At 35.8% G+C, this 17,518-nt stretch overlaps 1 protein-coding gene across 3 annotated transcripts in view; it reads right to left on the minus strand.

The window, feature by feature from the left end:
* The window catches only part of LOC135682820 (uncharacterized), a 55,338-nt gene that overhangs the window by 6,344 nt on the left and 31,476 nt on the right, over positions 1–17,518 (minus strand). For all 3 annotated transcript variants that reach the window (XM_089113034.1, XM_065197880.2, XM_065197877.2), the window contains exons 31-61: positions 16,960–17,013; positions 16,384–16,428; positions 16,018–16,062; positions 15,356–15,409; positions 13,908–13,961; positions 13,574–13,627; positions 12,904–12,957; positions 12,352–12,405; positions 11,732–11,785; positions 11,234–11,287; positions 11,074–11,127; positions 10,622–10,672; positions 9,697–9,744; positions 8,631–8,684; positions 8,365–8,418; positions 8,153–8,206; positions 7,607–7,660; positions 6,858–6,911; positions 6,276–6,329; positions 5,940–6,047; positions 5,556–5,609; positions 4,984–5,091; positions 4,705–4,758; positions 4,089–4,142; positions 3,718–3,771; positions 3,241–3,294; positions 2,749–2,802; positions 2,540–2,575; positions 1,873–1,890; positions 997–1,014; positions 474–518 (exon numbers count right to left, since the gene is read on the minus strand). In XM_089113034.1, coding sequence (XP_088969160.1) covers positions 474–518; positions 997–1,014; positions 1,873–1,890; positions 2,540–2,575; positions 2,749–2,802; positions 3,241–3,294; positions 3,718–3,771; positions 4,089–4,142; positions 4,705–4,758; positions 4,984–5,091; positions 5,556–5,609; positions 5,940–6,047; positions 6,276–6,329; positions 6,858–6,911; positions 7,607–7,660; positions 8,153–8,206; positions 8,365–8,418; positions 8,631–8,684; positions 9,697–9,744; positions 10,622–10,672; positions 11,074–11,127; positions 11,234–11,287; positions 11,732–11,785; positions 12,352–12,405; positions 12,904–12,957; positions 13,574–13,627; positions 13,908–13,961; positions 15,356–15,409; positions 16,018–16,062; positions 16,384–16,428; positions 16,960–17,013 — 1,656 coding nt within the window. The remainder of the gene's footprint in view (positions 1–473; positions 519–996; positions 1,015–1,872; positions 1,891–2,539; positions 2,576–2,748; positions 2,803–3,240; positions 3,295–3,717; positions 3,772–4,088; positions 4,143–4,704; positions 4,759–4,983; positions 5,092–5,555; positions 5,610–5,939; positions 6,048–6,275; positions 6,330–6,857; positions 6,912–7,606; positions 7,661–8,152; positions 8,207–8,364; positions 8,419–8,630; positions 8,685–9,696; positions 9,745–10,621; positions 10,673–11,073; positions 11,128–11,233; positions 11,288–11,731; positions 11,786–12,351; positions 12,406–12,903; positions 12,958–13,573; positions 13,628–13,907; positions 13,962–15,355; positions 15,410–16,017; positions 16,063–16,383; positions 16,429–16,959; positions 17,014–17,518) is intronic.

Genomic DNA, 17,518 nt, shown 5'->3' on the forward strand with positions numbered 1-17,518 from the left:
AACGAATCTTCGGCATTGATATCTATTTATTTGTTGAGCCAAAACACTTGCTATATGACATGCAGAAGATTTGTTCACGATGGCTAGTAGGCAAGGACGATGGCTGGATCCATTCCTTAGATCCACGTTGTGTTTTGCTTTTGTCTATCTTTGATTGTATGTCCTATGCAATACTCAGGGCATGCACCACAATGGGCTAAGTAAGAGACATCTCTCCATCTTTTTTCTTAATAAAAAACTTTAAATGAGCCCAAAAATGTGTATTGGTAACTCATTTTTAAGAAAAATACACCGAACCAGAATCCAAAAGTAAAACAGCGTCAGCAAAAATTTTCAGACATATAGAGCTAGGGGGAGTGGACATTGCTGCCCCCAGATTAGAATCTGTGACGCGGGTCTTGGAGCAGTCATCAAAATCTAATTTCAATTTATTTTTATCGAACTAAAGAATTATTGTAATTTGAAAGACATACTGGTATGCCAGGAGGGCCTGGTGGTCCTGGCGGTCCTGGAGTTCCCTAAGAGAGAAACATCGATTGAATGAAACGACAGCACAAAGTTTCGGAAACATTATGTTCTACTGTTAGGTGGCCTGAGTCATCGCCGAAGAAAGATCTTAACTCTAAAGCTACCAAACCTAAGAATGAATATATACTTGGGAAAGCTAAAATTTAGCTTTGGTAAAAAATTTGATAGAAGGCCAGTTTATGTTCTATAAAATTTAATTTGAATATTTTACAAAAATAGCTGGATTTCACATTCACAATCATCTTGTTGTATATGTATAACTAACGAAACAAAATCATACACAGCATAAAAATATTAAGAATAACAATGTCTTTAGCACTGACCATAAAATCGTTCTGTAATGCAAGATACAAAACGTAGAACAATCTATTTCTATATATTTTGATTCCATCACAAACATGGTTTTATTAGCAATGATGGGTATAAAATTTGGATGGATATCAACAACTATAATAAGAAACCACGTACTATTTTTCCAGGAGTTCCCTGTTGAATAAATACAATGAAATGTAATCAGTCTTTAATAAAACACATGGAAGATTAGGAACTAAAGTTTGCATGAAATACATTCGAGGATCAAACTCTCTATTTCAACATACAACAGTTTTTCAGTTAGCTAGAGGAATAAAGATTCTTTAGTTCAAATCTTGAAAATTTCTGAAGTGTATTAAAGCTAAAATTGGTAATGATAATTTATTGACGCCCTACTTAGAGGTCACTTGACATAGAGTACTAGTGTGATGATGTCATAAAAATGCACTTTTAGAATTTTCGAATTTTTATCCCAGAACCTGAAAGAGCATCATGAAATACCTCTAAATATGCAATATCAGTTAAATACATGACGAATAGACTGAGAAATGGCCACATGAGCACGATTTGAGGGGTTGGCTCCTGTCACATCAAACCTCTGTGAGTTTGGTCTTGGTTTATAACTTTATGAACCAGGCCAGGATAACAGCATTCCGTTAAATTTTTCATTGGCCATATCTCGCCCAATTTTGAACATCTGAGTCTAACTGATTTTGCATATTAAGAGGTATTTTATGCAATTCTCTCAGATCATGTGGTCAAATTTAAGAAAATCTAAAAAAGATATCTGATTGCTTCACACTTCGATATACTATTGGCAAATGGACCAGTAAATAGTTATTACCAAGTGGAGTCGATCTAATCAAAGAAGAACATTATTTTTTGAGAAAGAAACGAACATTCTGCTTATGGAAAGTTTGATGCGAACATGGCAAAATCTAGTAGCATAATTATTGGACAGGTCATATCTGACTGTAAAATGGAAAATCTTGAATAAAGGAACAATATGAAAGTTTCGAGAGTCATATTTACCGATGGTCCTCTTTTCCCCTAGAATGATGAAACAAAAGATATAATAAAATAAGGTGAAGCAATATTCGGGGTATCGAAGGCATCGAGTCATGGTAAGTAGGTGTTTTCTGCAGAAAATCATTCTCTATCGGTGTGATCACTGTAGCTTCATGTGATTTTGACAACCATTGCTTATACTTGCTTATACTGGCCTTTAACGAAGCCTATTTTCAAAATCAGTACAAGGAACTTCATGTGATCAGTCTAAGGTCGACCAGCAGTATTGCAGCACGAGAATCAGACTCGGTGCATTTGGGTAGACCCTCTCTCTTTATGAGGACTCAATGCCTATAATCTATTTGTCAATATCCGTGATGTTAACAATAAGAAGAATCTTCCACCTAACTAATATAGAAGCACTTTATAGAAAGATTTTCATCTTTAAGCAAAGACAGAAGCAATCTGTAAGTGAGCATAAAATAGGTACCATAGTAAGTGGAAATAATTTAAAGGTTACAAGGTTATAAGTGGAAATAGCTGATGACTGACAAATGAAAAGTGCTAAACAATGCCTAATGTTGATCACACAATCTACGCTGAAGCAGGTGCCGAAGATTTAACGTTACGTATTTGTAAAAAGACGACTTAAAAGGAACATTGAAATTTGGTACTGTTTTTGGCTACATACCGAACTGCCATCACGCCCAGTTCTTCCTTCAGGACCCTGAAAGAAATCTATAATTAATTTTGATCGAAACAGTGACATGACGTTAGAGAGACAGTGGCAAAAAAGTCATTCAATGAACACATATATCAAGAACAAATTTTGCTTTATAATAAAGTGTTGACAAAGTAGAATGATGACAAAGTACATATAATTTTTACACATATACTTACCGGTCGGCCTTTTCTTCCTGTCGGGCCAGGTTCACCACGTCTGCCTCTCGATCCCTAGAATTAATAAACAATTCATCCTAGAAAGCTTTCCTACCTTTCTATCCAAATGATTATCTAGGCCAAATTTGTGTTGCTTTTTCAATGAAATTGCTAGGGAAGTAATTTTTGCCAAAACAAAGGTAAGCTGCCAGAAACGAGCTATGCAAATGTGTATAAAAATGGCACAGGAACAATACTTTATGAGAAACAGCCATGTAATTTAACAATATTATTAGGTCAAAGGTTGCCTTATGTCTATCTTGTGGAAAATAATTTTAATACCTTCAAACAAACATTCTGGGCTGATTTACTATGATGTGTTTATCGCCTTGAATAAAATAAACGTCATTTGCTTATTCAGATGAAACCAGAGATTCGTAGCAGCTGACCCAGGAGAGGGTAAAATAGAAATGACTAAGCATTGGCTCATGTAATTCGAAACTATGATCTTACCGGCCTTCCCGGGTCTCCTTCAGCTCCCATTCGACCTTTATTTCCTTTATCACCCTAGGAACAAAGATCAGTCAAATTAAAAGATACAACAAAACTAATATCAAAGTGCCCAGAAACTGCTGTAGAACTCAATTAACAGGCGAAAATAAATCACTGTACACTGCGGGAGTCGACAGGATGAATAAAATAACATGACTGTAGATTAACTTGGTACAGTGTTCCTTCTTTCTATGTTTTCCCTGCGACATCTACATTTTCAGTGCGCTCAAAGCACCCCCGAGTCAGCATGTTTACAGAACACCACCAGCTTCAAGCAATATTGAACATCATTTAAAATAAAGGTATATTAATAAAATCAAAACTTTGTCGACTCTTAAATATATTCTGTTGCCATTGGTAGAGCACCAAACAAAATGCTGATCACAAAATTCAAGTCAAAGTGTAGTTTTGTGCACTAGAGATAAAAGCAATCCTTACAAAATCTCCTGCACTGCCAGGTACTCCGTCAGCACCTCGGGCACCTTTCTCTCCCTGCAAAATTTAAGAACATTGTTACGCTGTTTAGTACCTGTCTGTCTGAGCAGAAGAATCACATTTACATTACAAAAAAATTTACCCTCTTTATAGAGTCTACAAAACAATGTGTGAATTAAGAAAAGGTCACGATAGCAGTCTGCTCGACGGACTCCAAGGAGTTCTTGCGGTCAAAAATCGATGAAAATGTAGCAAATAAGAAACACCGCAATGCGATGAGAATGAACAACAATAAAGACACGTAAATTAATGAAGGCTAATATTTCGCCCCGGCATACGGGGCTTTATCAGAGCAAAAGTGATCAAAACAATACCTTCATTCCTTGGGTCCCATTGTAGCCCATTTCGCCTTTAGGACCTGGCTTGCCCTGTCATAAAAAACCTCAATTTAAACAGAAATGAGGTTTTGATTTGTTATAGATCACTATTCAAACTTTGAATATGCAAGAAAAGTTTTTTGAAGAGATATAAAAGAACGGCATAGTAAGTGCAATAAAGAAAATAATATGGTCTATAAAAAAAACAGCAAACGTATTGCTCCTTCTGGTATTTATTGTGATGGATATCTTCTGCTTAATGTTATACAACATGGAATCTTAAAAGTTTGAAATATTCGAAGTTTTAATTTTCTCAACAATAGACATCAAAGACTAACTGGGGATTAAGTCAGAATAAGTGATGGAACTGCAACGTATACATCACTAATGGCAAAGGTGTGGCAAACGATTTGCCAAGATGTTCCAACACAATGGACTGTCTTATTGGCCAGTTGCGGCTCTAAATCAACAAAGTTTTCCTGATCAAAAAGGAAACACATATTGAGACACAATAGGATTATTCGGGAAGAAATCTCATCTTGGAAAAATGAGAAAATTACTCCTTGGACGGAGAAAGATATTGAAGGTGTATGAAAATTTTTAGACTACTTACTGGAGATCCAGGCAGCCCTCGCAATCCAGGCATTCCGAATTCTCCTGGCCAACCCTTGCAAAATGAAAACAGTGCGATGTTTATTGCAGTAAAAATCATAACTAACATAACAGGCTTCACTTGGGTTGTTGACTTTTAAATGCAATATAGGAATGATTCAAAAAGTCTTTATAAAATAGCAGGAACATTTTTTATTATTACACCCCTGTGATCCAATCATCCAATCATCGCTACCAGAATTCTATGAGCACTATTGGCAACATAGCAAAACACACTCACTGTTCCTCCTTGACGTCCTTTTTGCCCTTTTGGTCCATCTGTACCTCTTGCTCCTTCCATTCCAGGAATACCATAACTTCCCATCGGTCCTCTGTTACCCCTTATTCCCTTGGAAGAAATGCAGAATTTTAAGATTACCCTAAGGTGCACATTTGACAAAGGAATGCAAAGGTATTTGTTTTAAGAAGGGAAAGAGAAAAACAAAGAAAAGCAACAAAGCAGGCATGAAATTGGCATTAAAAGACAAATTTAAGAATTTAAGATCAACTCGTTTCATTTCTCTTTTGCAAAGATGGAATTCATGCTGCCTATATTGTCTGAAAGTTTACCAGTGGTTTCTCCCCTCCTTACCGGAGGAGGCTTCGTTCTCTAGTTTTGTCGTGCAGCCTTAAAAAGGGGCTTTTGACAGACCGTGGTTGTTGTTATACTAGGCTATATTCAAACATTCACAAAGAAGGTATAGACAAAGGAAACTGAAACACAAACATAGTATAATCTGGTTGACTGTTAATCACAATGTGAAGTTTTTTGCAACAAAACTCTTTATCTCTATTCGTCTTAAGAACGCTTACTTTTGGTCCATCTTTTCCGTCCGTACCATTCCTCCCCGGTAGTCCTGGTATACCCTGAAACATAGAATAAACAATGAAAATACAATAAATTTGACTTGAAAAAGCGAAACAAAGTGATAAAGGAAAGGAAACAGAAATAGAGTAATTAAACCAAATATTTGGTTAACTTTGTTTTGGTTAACTGTCCATCATTTTTTACTGCAGGTCTTTGAGACTTGGGTTATAAAAAAATAAACAAAGAATAAATGTAGGACGCGGGAGTTTACCTCTACACTACCCTACAAGCGCTTTTCGAAATAATCAGCATTAGCAAGCAGAAGGGCAATGAAAAAAAGAACATCTTGAACAAATTTAAACATCTGGCAAAGAACTACTAGCACATACCGATGGTCCAGGATCGCCACTTGCCCCGGGGAATCCCCTAGCACCAGCTATTCCTGGATCCCCTATGGAGCCGTTTCTTCCTGGCTCCCCGTGTCTTCCAGGATAACCCTAAAATATAAATATACTATGGAATGTACAGGTTAATCTAAATTTTTGCCAAGCTACCTAAACTCATACCAGCAATTCTGTTGGATCATAAAGTAAATGACTATAACAGAAAATAGCGTTTATTAATTGTTAAACTTTTAAGTTGCTAAATTTGATGATTGATTTAACTAAAACGAGCTTCCTCGCTGCATATTCCTTCTCTTCCAGGCCGTAATGGAGTATAAATACCTTTAGTCCTGGGTTACCATGAGGTCCTTTTCTTCCAAGTTTTCCCATTCTGCCCTACGACAATGAAAATCAAAGAGTGAACTGCATAAACTATTTCAGTAAAAAATTGTTCTAGGAAATTTAAAACTCTACAAGCTAAATATATCACGATTCAAGCACAAGCAGATTTGTATTACAATATATTTTATATTCAGTCATCTGCTATTACTTGTCTAAAAAGCGCTTAAGCAAGGTATATTCTAGGGCCGCAGAAAGCCACGCGGGGCCCTGGGACTGGCATAATGTTTAGGCCCCTTGCCACTCAAAAAATAAAATAAAATGTGTTTTATATGGATTTAAATTGCATAAAATTGTCTCTATTTAATTTATATTCGTAAACCATTGACAAATTTTCTAAATACAAATATGTTTTGTAATGAACATATTATTAAGCGACATGTTTTAAATAGAGACAGTTTAATTAACTGCCAGCCCCTCATTGTTTACAGGCCCATGGGCATTTGCCTCCGTTTCCCTTTTAAAGTATCAATTTGTGGTTTAATCCTTTTAAACTTAAAGTTGCCACTTCAAATAATAACGTACCGGCTTTCCTCTGAAGCCTTGTAGCCCAACAAAACCTTTTGGACCATCCTCACCCTGTTGAAAGAAATTAAAGTGAATATTAAGAAAATGAAGACAAAATAAGTTCATCGAAAAAGCGAAGCAGAAAAATTAAATTAACAGCCAAGGAAGTAATACCAAATGTAAAATGAAATTGGTAATTGGATTATCCATCGCTATGCAAATTGTAACATTATTTTGGGTCATGTTGAACCAGAATAACCAGGTCGTGTATTTCGCTTTTCTGATGCTTTCCAGGAAAATACCAATATCCTTTATGGTCGAAAATATTTTGGGTCCAAAGAAGTAAAAGCTATTGTCAAATGATAAAAAAATGTTGGTTCATTTGAATATCTTGGATTGATATTTAAGACCAAAGGAAATTTTTGAACAAACTGTTGAAAAATATTACCATAATAAAACATACTTTTCAAATGTGTTAAAATATAATGATTAACCATTAGTAAATTCTGAATAAAATCATCGACTCTCGTGAATTTTAGAATGTCAAAAAGGTAGAAGGAATTTTCAATTTGTTTGAAAGTATGCGCTATTCAGTTAGAGGATGGACCTGTGAGCATTAAAATATAGCTTATAAACATCAAATCGAGTGTGATATTTTGCTAATAACTTTAAAGAAGAGCTAGAACAAATAACATGTGCCGGGAGTTTAAGGTGCCTCAATGTTTGTATAAAGAATATTTAGTGGATTTCCACAGCAGTGTCAATACCTTTTTGCCGTCTGCGCCATTCTTTCCAGGAACGCCATTTTTTCCATCGATTCCCTGAAGTAAGATTAAGATATACTGTTACTTAAACTAAGTGTTGAATATAATACCTAATCGCAGAGAGATTGATTGACAAAGCTATCATGCTTAGTTCTGGTGGCTTTTTAATAAGATGCGTAGTGACAGACAGCACTATCACTTCATCATTCTCATTTTACGTTTGGGAAATGTAATTCTACTTGGTTATCTGGAGAAATAGGTAGTGTTTTCGTTCTTAAGGGGATACATATAGCGCATACATATGATAGGATTAACTTCTTTTATTACTCCTCTCTGCATCAAAATATCAAAAGTTGACTTATTTTGAGAGAAGATCCATTAGCCTTTCGAAAACAATGGCAAAGCCATGATACACTTGCATACGTAACAATATTGAAAAGACTTGAATAAACCGGTACAGTATAAAAGCAGCATCATTTGATTTCATAACACCAGACGAGTTATGGTGACGAGCAATGAAATATATTCCAATTAATAACAAAAGCTTACAGGATCACCGGGTTTTCCTGCTTGCCCTCTTTCTCCATAGTCGCCATGTTCACCCTTGTGAGGGAAGGAATTTTGGTCATTTTCTATCAAACACTCAAACAGAAACAAAGTGAAAAAGCATGTGAAAATTATTCGCAGATTGTTTCGAGGTTTGCATTATTGAATATTAGATACACATAAAGCTAAGAAAATGAAAGTAGTAGTGTACTCACAGGCATGCCAGGCAGACCCATTTCACCTTGCCGACCGGGCTCCCCAACTTTTCCCTTCAATTCAAACAGCGATATCAAAGCGTTGGTAGCAATCAGGTGCTTTTTATACATAGCCTTGTTTTTTAGATTTAATTCGGTATCTAATGCATGAATTATGCATGAATTTTTAAAAAGTTTTGCATCACCAAACTTTTACTTATTTTGATAGATGATCAAAGGTATTTAGTCTGTATTAACATCGTTTCTATATTGCTATTTCTACTCACAGGCTCTCCTCGACTGCCAGTTGGTCCTCGTCGTCCTTTCAGCCCGGGGTGTCCCTTGAAGAAAGCAAGTAAACGGGTTGAATCCGAGAAAAGATTCTCCTTACATAAACATTATATCAAAATAGACCTAATTTTGAACTGCTCATGAAGAAAAATGTTCAATTGGAAGTTGATAAATGCTCTGATATAATACCCAACAAAGGTACAGGGGAAATAACTCTTCGTACTGCAAGAACAGCACCATCAAATATAGATATTTGTTGGATGCAAAATTGAAAAAATATTAAAGCTAGGTCCCAATGAGTGTTAACAGCCATTGAGAATTTGGCCATGATGTTCTATTCACATTGGTCTAGAAGAAACCAATCATTTGAGAATGATCATATGCCATCATCCTTTAGAAATAGCAACTTGGATTGCCTGGAAGGATAAGCAGAATCGATTGGTTTTGTGGTACTGTAGCAGTGTGCTTTTTCGCTGCCTGTTCTGGATTCAAAGGGCGTCAATGAAAGTGCTCAAATCTACCAATATGTTCAGCAATGAAATATCCTCGTGGCGGAGAATGGTGTGACCAGAATTACAGAGGTTTGTAGAGCGATGTCCGTTGCATGGAGGTTACTTGTACAGTTAATGGATGGTGTTCCTTATTGGGAGGATCCGTTACTGGGAGTTATCTGTTATTGGAGGATATCAGTTAATTGAAGGTGTATGTTATTGGGAGGTATCCATTGTTAGGAGAAATCTGTTGGGAGGAGTTCGTTGTTAAGAGGTATCTGTACTTTTCAGGTTTCAGTTTTTGGAAAGATTTTGGAAAGAATAGTTTTCTACAGATTACTATATATCATAAAGAATTTTATAAAGTGAGTAGAAAGCATGTTGGATCTAATTATATAATTGCGTGGTTACAAAAAGTATTAATAGATACAATAAACGGATATTATTTAGATATTATTTTAGATATAAGATAGTAATTTCTTGTAAAATAAGAGGAAGGATGTCAAAATAATCCAATTGGGTAACATGAAATATTCCAATATCAACAGTTTACAGTTGTTTAGCAAATTACCTGCTCGCCAGGTTCTCCGGGCTTGCCACGACGTCCAGGTGAACCTGGCTGTAAACGAAAGCCATCATGATCTCTACCGAGTACTTTTTCAAATTGAATTATTTAATGTTTGGAATGAAGAAACATGTAACAAAAGTTTTACAAGAAAGAATAACTAGAAAAAGATTGATGTCATAATCATTTGCCAAATAAATAACATAATTTAAAATATTCAATCGTATTTTGAAGTACTGAATGAGACGGAATACAATGGGCAGCTCCCCCCCAAATTACCCTTCTGAAGAAACATAGGTTTACTTCATCAAAGTAGCAGCTGAAAGTAAAATGGTTGTTTTGTCTTTTGAGTTCTAGCCCTTCATATCATTTTCTTTTTTATCATGGCAGCTGACAGTTGGCTGGATGGCCTTACCAGGGCACTTGGTACAGCCACCCTGATTAGCTCCAGCATACCAATCGCAAAAATCTTAACTGTTTTGCCACTGATAGTTGTAAAGAGCCTCACGTTTTTGCGACTCCAAATTAATGTAAAAACTAATTTTGGATTTGTGTGCGTAGTTTCAAGATATCAGCTACTGGAAATGAAACAGCTTAAACTTGTAGAACAAATATAAATTTGTAAAACAAACTACTTAAATTTGGTTTTTTGGTTGTGATATCGCAACAGCGAGAAGAAAAGACCTCATTTTTGTTGCCAAGGTCGAAGAAACGTCAATGCCAAACTACTTGTGTGGCAACTATCTCAAACTAAGGCCTTCTGTAACAACAACGATCAAACTTCTTTTATGGTCTGTATAAAAAATTCACTCTCTGAAAGCTGAAGTTTTGTTGATCTTGATCTTCAAAGTGAGGTGCGTAAGAGTCAATGTGGGACAAACACACCGGGATAAACACACCGGGATAAACACACCGGGGCAAATACACTTACCAAACCACGCAAGCCTGTCTGACCGACGATGCCTTTGCTGCCTTTTTTACCCTTATCAAAAAGAAAAATGACGTCACTTAAATGCCATTGTATCTTGTCTTACACAATTTCTACCTAAGAGTAAGTTTAACAAGAGCCGGTAGATCATAAAGATAACATCGTGGTGGGTTTGGATCAAGCTTTTATTATTTACACCTATAATTAAAAGCAAAAGAGCTATTCACTCAATGAACTGCTCTCCTTTACATCCCCGCGTTGACATTCTTGTTGCATGTTTCCACAAGGTTTTCGAAAAAGCGATAAATGGAGACTTTGTACAAAACATACTCCTAACAGCTCTTCTAATCTTGCTAATTTAAGCCAGTTCTGGTGATAAATTGACTCAAAAAATTAATACATAAACACAAAGCTGGGTATGTCAAAGGTATATTGAAAAAGGGGGAAACCACTACCGGATCTCCATGCTCCCCCTTTGGTCCTGGTAAGCCAGGGGATCCAGTGTTTCCCTAAAACGAAAGACAGAGAAAATGTTATAATGCAATTGAATAACAAAGCTGTATAAAATACTAGGAAACAACAAAACAAATATTAAGATATTTAATAAGCACGTACCGGGAAACCAGCTGCTCCCCTCTCTCCAACTAGGCCAGGCTCACCATTCTCGCCCTGAAAATTGGGGGAAAAAATACTGAAAAAAAGACTCTAATATGATCTAAACCTCTAAAGGCTTTGATTTTCGATGCTTAACAGGAAATGCTTGGAAAATCGAATTTAAACAGTACGTTCAATAGGAAATTACATATGCTAGAAAAACTGACTGAAATCATCATGCTTTCGTGATTATTAAGAAAAGCACTGACAGCAGTTTTCAAATCATGACAGAAGAGCTGCTTTTGTTTCCTTTTGCAGAAGCTCCTTAGCATTAAATAAAATACCTATTCATGTTAGGATTCCAAATTTCGTAAAAATTAATCATACAGATAAATTTTGAGGAAACATGGACTGATAATTTCTCCCTGATCTCCACGTCCTCAGCTTTGCTGTTGGATAATAACTGCAAAACTGTTAAGGTTATAAATCACATGGGCAAAAAATGAAAACTATACTCACTCTTTCACCAACGCCTCCGGGTATACCATCAAGTCCTTTTTTACCTTCAGAGCCCTGTATTGAAAGTTAGGTTTATTTAAGTTTATAAACGAACAAGCAATAGCAATTTTACTAAGACACTTCAATTATACAATGAAGAGTGCTTGTGGATTTACTTAAACTGCATTGACAACAGGGTGTGATGAGCATTGATAGAAACAAAAACTTGGGTGCTATTGAAAAAGCAATGCCCCTCCCCTTTTTTAAGGTCGACCTAAGAAAGGTTGCCAGTCCCATCAATAAATTGCTGATAAGTGCAAAGAGGTTTGGACTGTTTAACGTCGTCTCTGATTGGCTATTATTGCTTTTTATTCAGCAATGTCAATCAAACATGAAATTCCTCCACTAAACATAACATTGAGTACAGAGGGATAGAGTGCCAAAGTGCTCTTTAACGTAGGGCAGTTCAGTAGTAATAAACGATTTTAATCTTTAATAAAATAGACGCATAAACTGTTTCAAAAGTAATAACCTATTCTGATATGAAGCCTATTATTAAACTTCTCGTGGTCTTTCAATTGAAGTTTGTTATAAAGATGTTCATTCTAACTAATGTTTCAATATCATGTACTCATACTAACGGGTGGGCCTTGATTTCCAGGCAAACCTCTTGGTCCTGGATCGCCTTGAACACCCTAGGGAAGAAGGAAACAAATTACCTAGCAGAATATCTTAGATAATTATGTTCTTGACATTCTACGTAAGCTTCTTGGCTTTAGAAATCTCAGACAGACACATAAAAAACTGGATAGAATGTGGTTTCTTTAAACGACTGAAATACATTGTTCACCAATAAGCTGTTGGCTAGCTTTATAAAGAGATATGTTATGTAACTGCGACAACTTTGTTGGAACCAAACCACGAAATAGATCAGTTTATTTGGCTTGTCTAGTCGCATGTAGTTAAGTTTTGCATGAATAGCTAGAGACACAAGCTTATCATCATTGATGATCAACTTTGCGAAAATGTAGATCATGTGCATTCACAAGTGAACATATCCATCTTAGAGGAAGAAAATAGTTTTAGTCCTTCAATTCAAAATAAATTATTTTTCTTAAAAAACTTAGATTACAAAAAGTGAGTAAAAGTTCGGCAGCGTCTAAGAGTTTGTCAATGTAAGAAAATAAAACTACCTTTCTTCCTTCACTGCCATGTTTACCAGAGAGACCAATTTCTCCTTTAGTTCCCTGAAATATAATGAATGAATGGATTATAAAAAGGCAAAAAAGAAAGCAAAGATTGGAAGGAAGGTTTCAAAAAAGCAAGTGCCACACAATGAGACCATTTTCGGTATGGCAGCAAGATTTTGAGCTTGTTCATAAGCCAAAATGGCAGTTTCTAAGCCGAATTTTCTAAGCGGAATTTTCTAAGGAAAGACAAAAAAACAACACAAAATTGTCCCCGTACGACTTATTCGCTTTACCAAAGCAAGAACCACTTAAGGAACTAACATAGAGGGAAGGAAATATTTCCATTGAAAAAGGTGAAAATCTTTTAACAGTCTCTTTTTATCTTCACGTTAAGACATTACCTGCATAAAACAACTTGACAAAATCTCACCAAACAAAACTCTAATCGCCACGGCTAAAATGTTACATATCATGGTTGGTCCCTCAATAATTGTTCATGGATATTTCGTGTTTTGTGTAGATTTAGTTCTTGTTTGACGAAATGCTGTTTATGGAATGGGTAAAATTACTGGGAACTTCATAATTCTAAATGCTTTGTCATAGTTCTTCATATTTCATATTTTAAACGATTAGTGTTAATTCATCTTTGCAGTGCATCACAAAAATGATTCACCTTTTCACCTTTTGCTCCTTTGTATCCTTGCTTGCCAGGTAATCCCATCGGACCCTGGATTAAAAAACAGCAAATCAAATTCTATTATCAAATTTTTCAGGATTCATCGTCTAAGGTTTACTCGCACAAAAAAACTATTCAATTAGAAATCTTATCAGAAATTTTTGTTTGCAGTTTCAATAAAAATAATTGTGGTGATAAACCAAAGTAGAGTAACTTATCTAACTATATCTATTAGATAAAATTGTAGACACAGCACTTAATTATAGGCAAGTAAAATGATTAAGTAATAGACACAAAATATGTATATCTAAATTCAATTTCAAATCACTACCATCTTTCCAGGAAGCCCTTTGTGTCCCTTTTCTCCGACCTCTCCCCGATCACCCTGAAAAGAAGTTTCATGTTTTTTATACTGGATAAAGTTACACAAATATTTTTATAATTTAACTATTTCAAAAACTAAAACAACCATTTTGGTTACAGTGTAGAAGACCTGTGCAGCCAATCTGTAAACAATTCGATTAAAGGAGGACCACAATGCTATCAATGTACGAGATAAAGAGGTCAAGAAAGGCTGTAATTAAGTAAGGTTATCAGTAATAACATCTTTAATTTGGAATGAAATTTTCTGAACGCGGATAGACATTAGCCTAAAAAAGGACTCATTCACCCTGGACCAACTCTAGGAGTGTATCTTTATTCCATTTTGTCTGTCAATTGAAAGTACAACAATTTTGGTCTGCTTTAGCTGAATGTAATCAGAAAACCGACTTTGACAGCCTTTCTTTATCGCCTGGACGAAATTTGTCATTTGCTCAAGATGTCAGGAAGTCATATGAAAAAATGTATATCCAAGAAACATCTGATTGACTTGGCGGATTTAAACATAGTTTGCTATCCTCAAAGACGCCCATATTCCTTTTAGATAATTAAGAACATAATTGTACTTTAACAGCAGAAAAACTAATGTACTACTGAGTAAGCCATTCATACTAAGGTTGTATTTACACGAGAACGGTTTTAATAACTTAGATTTCTACTAGTTTGTTCCAAAAAATGGAACGCACAGGAGTCTGGTTACACGGAAATGAGTCAAGTAGTATCCTCCCGTTCCAAAAATTGAAACAATTATGGAGTGATACAAAAGTAGAACGATACCCCTAGATCCATTACGATAAAAGTGAAGGTTATTATCAGGTGAATAAACGCTAATGGTGCCTCTTTCGAATTGAGAAACACTACCAAATTAGGGGAACTTGATGAAGTAAATGGTTTTCAAGAGACTAGAATAATTGTAAAAAGGATTTTGGTGTTCACAGAGATTAGAATCTAAATTAGCACACTAAGGAGACTTCAAACAAAGTCTGTTGAGCAATATGAGATGGAGAAAAAAGCACAAACGATCCTCTATTACTTTCGATACAGATTTAAAAAGTCTCTATGCGGTGTTTAAAAAGCTTTTATTTCCCTACGAATCTATATTTCTGTAGTGATTTTCCTTAAATGTAATTAGCTTAAGTGGTCCTAGTTTATGATTCCCATGAAGGTTGAAAGTCAAGGCAATGTGCAACCCTACCGTTTCCGTGAAACTGAATTCTATAAACTAGAACTGAATACAATAAACGGTGCACATTTGTTCTTGTGTTGAGAAGGCTCGAGTACCTTCAAAAGAGATCATACAGCTACACTGGGGCAAAACAGGGTCAACAAAGGAAAGCAAAATCTGGCAACTTAACAGTATCATTGAAAAAACATCCAAATTTTATAGATATTACTCACGGGTGATCCTGGCGCACCATCTTCACCTCTTTCTCCAGGTTCACCAGTCCTTCCCTGTAACCCGAGAAAACATTAATGACAACACACTTGAGGTTAGAATATCACATTACTGCATTCTCTAACCTATGAAATAGTAAGATTTGAAACAGAATTCAAGTAAATGGGATATTTCGGATATTGCCACTGGCAAAGCGGTAAACGTTACGTCAGCCAATCATTTATGTATATCATAATGTGGTGATGATTTGCTGTTTGGCTGCACTGGAACTCTCTAAAATTCTTACGATTGAGGCAACCTTTCAATAGAGTGCACATTCCGGTCCTGGCCGACGAATGACGTCACCATCGAACTGAGCGATTGTTGTTGATTAATTATATAAGAACATGTAAGGGTGAAGCGCAAGATTAGCACCTTAGAGCTGCACTTGGAAATGTGTATAGCCCTATCCATACATTATACAGTACTTTGCAACAAACCGATTAACAGTAATCTTCATCGTTTGAGGATATGGACATACTGTATGGACATATAGATAAACAGTAATCGATAAACAATTCAGGAACAAGTTAGCTTTTCTAAAGGCGGTGCTCTCTTATTGCCCTCAAATAAAAATTTTCAACGAAATAAAGGCATCTTACTAAACACAGCTTTCATTACTCACGTGTCGTCCTTGAAAACCCATTTTTCCTGGCGGGCCACGCGGTCCCTAGGAGTAACTGGAACTTTTCAACTGGAACTCTTATAAACATACAAGTTTATGTGTTCACAACGATATTTAACAAAACTTCTAACGAACATCTGTGGATGTTAAATAACTAAGCCGTGGTTAGTTAAATATGTTTGTGGTTTCTAATAAGCTTTTGCAAAATTTCTTCTCTTGTGTCTTCTGCTTGAAAAACTAACTCAAAAATTCAGCAGCGTGTTTCCGATTGAGCGCGAATCGGGAAAAATAAAATAACTTGGATTCTATCTGCCATAAAAATGAATGAAATAAGCAACAGATATTACATGCATAAATAATACAAACATTTTTCCCTGGAGGTCCAGTCCTGCCGTTCCTTCCTCTAGAACCCTGAAAATAATATTGAATTGATCAGCAGTCCAACATTGCTAAACAGTAAAACTTAACACAGCTTTTGGTAACTTTAATCATTTCGTCTTGGGGGGAGGGGGTAAATGTAACACAGATAGACCAAACTACCCAAACAGCATCCCCTCCCTTGGTGAGGGACAAATGGCCTTAGAGACCAAACAACGTCTAGAGAGAAACTTTTGCCAAACATATCAGCTGTTAAACTACGTCATTGATTAACAAGAAGATGAAATATACTTAACAAATATTTATGATTAAAGATAGAAAAATAAACATGAAATTTAGCATAAAAATATACTTTTTCATACCTTGCCCTCCTTTATGAACATTAGTGTACAGACCTGAATGTTTATTCATTCTCGATACTTAACATTTAGGCCACCTTTTTACAGAGTGGATCGCAACAACAAAGGTGCTTAAATTCAAAATTGTTTTAATGCCGTTCAGTCCTTAACTTACAAGTATAATTTTTATTTGTAATCATCAAATTATGCATTTTAATCATCTTACCGGTTTTCCATTTTTGCCAGGGTCCCCTGCAGGTCCTTGCTTTCCGACTGGGCCCTTTGAAACAAAAGACGACTTTCATTAGTATCAACAGCGGACAATACATTTTCCTGTCTTCTCAAAGTGTGAAAATGACAGAAAGAACTCAGCAACTGTTTTTGAAGAATTTTCAGACAGCAAAAGGTCTGAGTGTTAATGTACACGGCCTTCGTTACAGATGAAGGTTCTAAGTTTGCAATCCAATACAAGGACATTGGCATAAATTGAAGATCAATCCAATACAATCCAATACAAGGACATTGACTGATGAAGATCATAATTCAAAACTTGAATCTGTGATTGGCAGTTGTAGTCATGGGACGAAGCAAATGAATGCCTGGAGAACCAATTTCACAATATCACTATCGTTCATGCAACAAACGTGGACAGGCCATAGGTCCCTTGGATTCAGGTTTATGACAAAAATAGCAATGGCAACAAATTCATGCCTTTCAATGTTAGCATGATTAAGAAAGAAATCCTTTAAAAATGTGTTGAAAATATTAGTGAGATAGCTACACAC

The sequence above is a fragment of the Rhopilema esculentum genome, chromosome 16 (genome assembly GCF_057945365.1).
Source record: "Rhopilema esculentum isolate cy_ngs chromosome 16, ASM5794536v1, whole genome shotgun sequence".
Lineage (NCBI taxonomy): Eukaryota > Metazoa > Cnidaria > Scyphozoa > Rhizostomeae > Rhizostomatidae > Rhopilema > Rhopilema esculentum.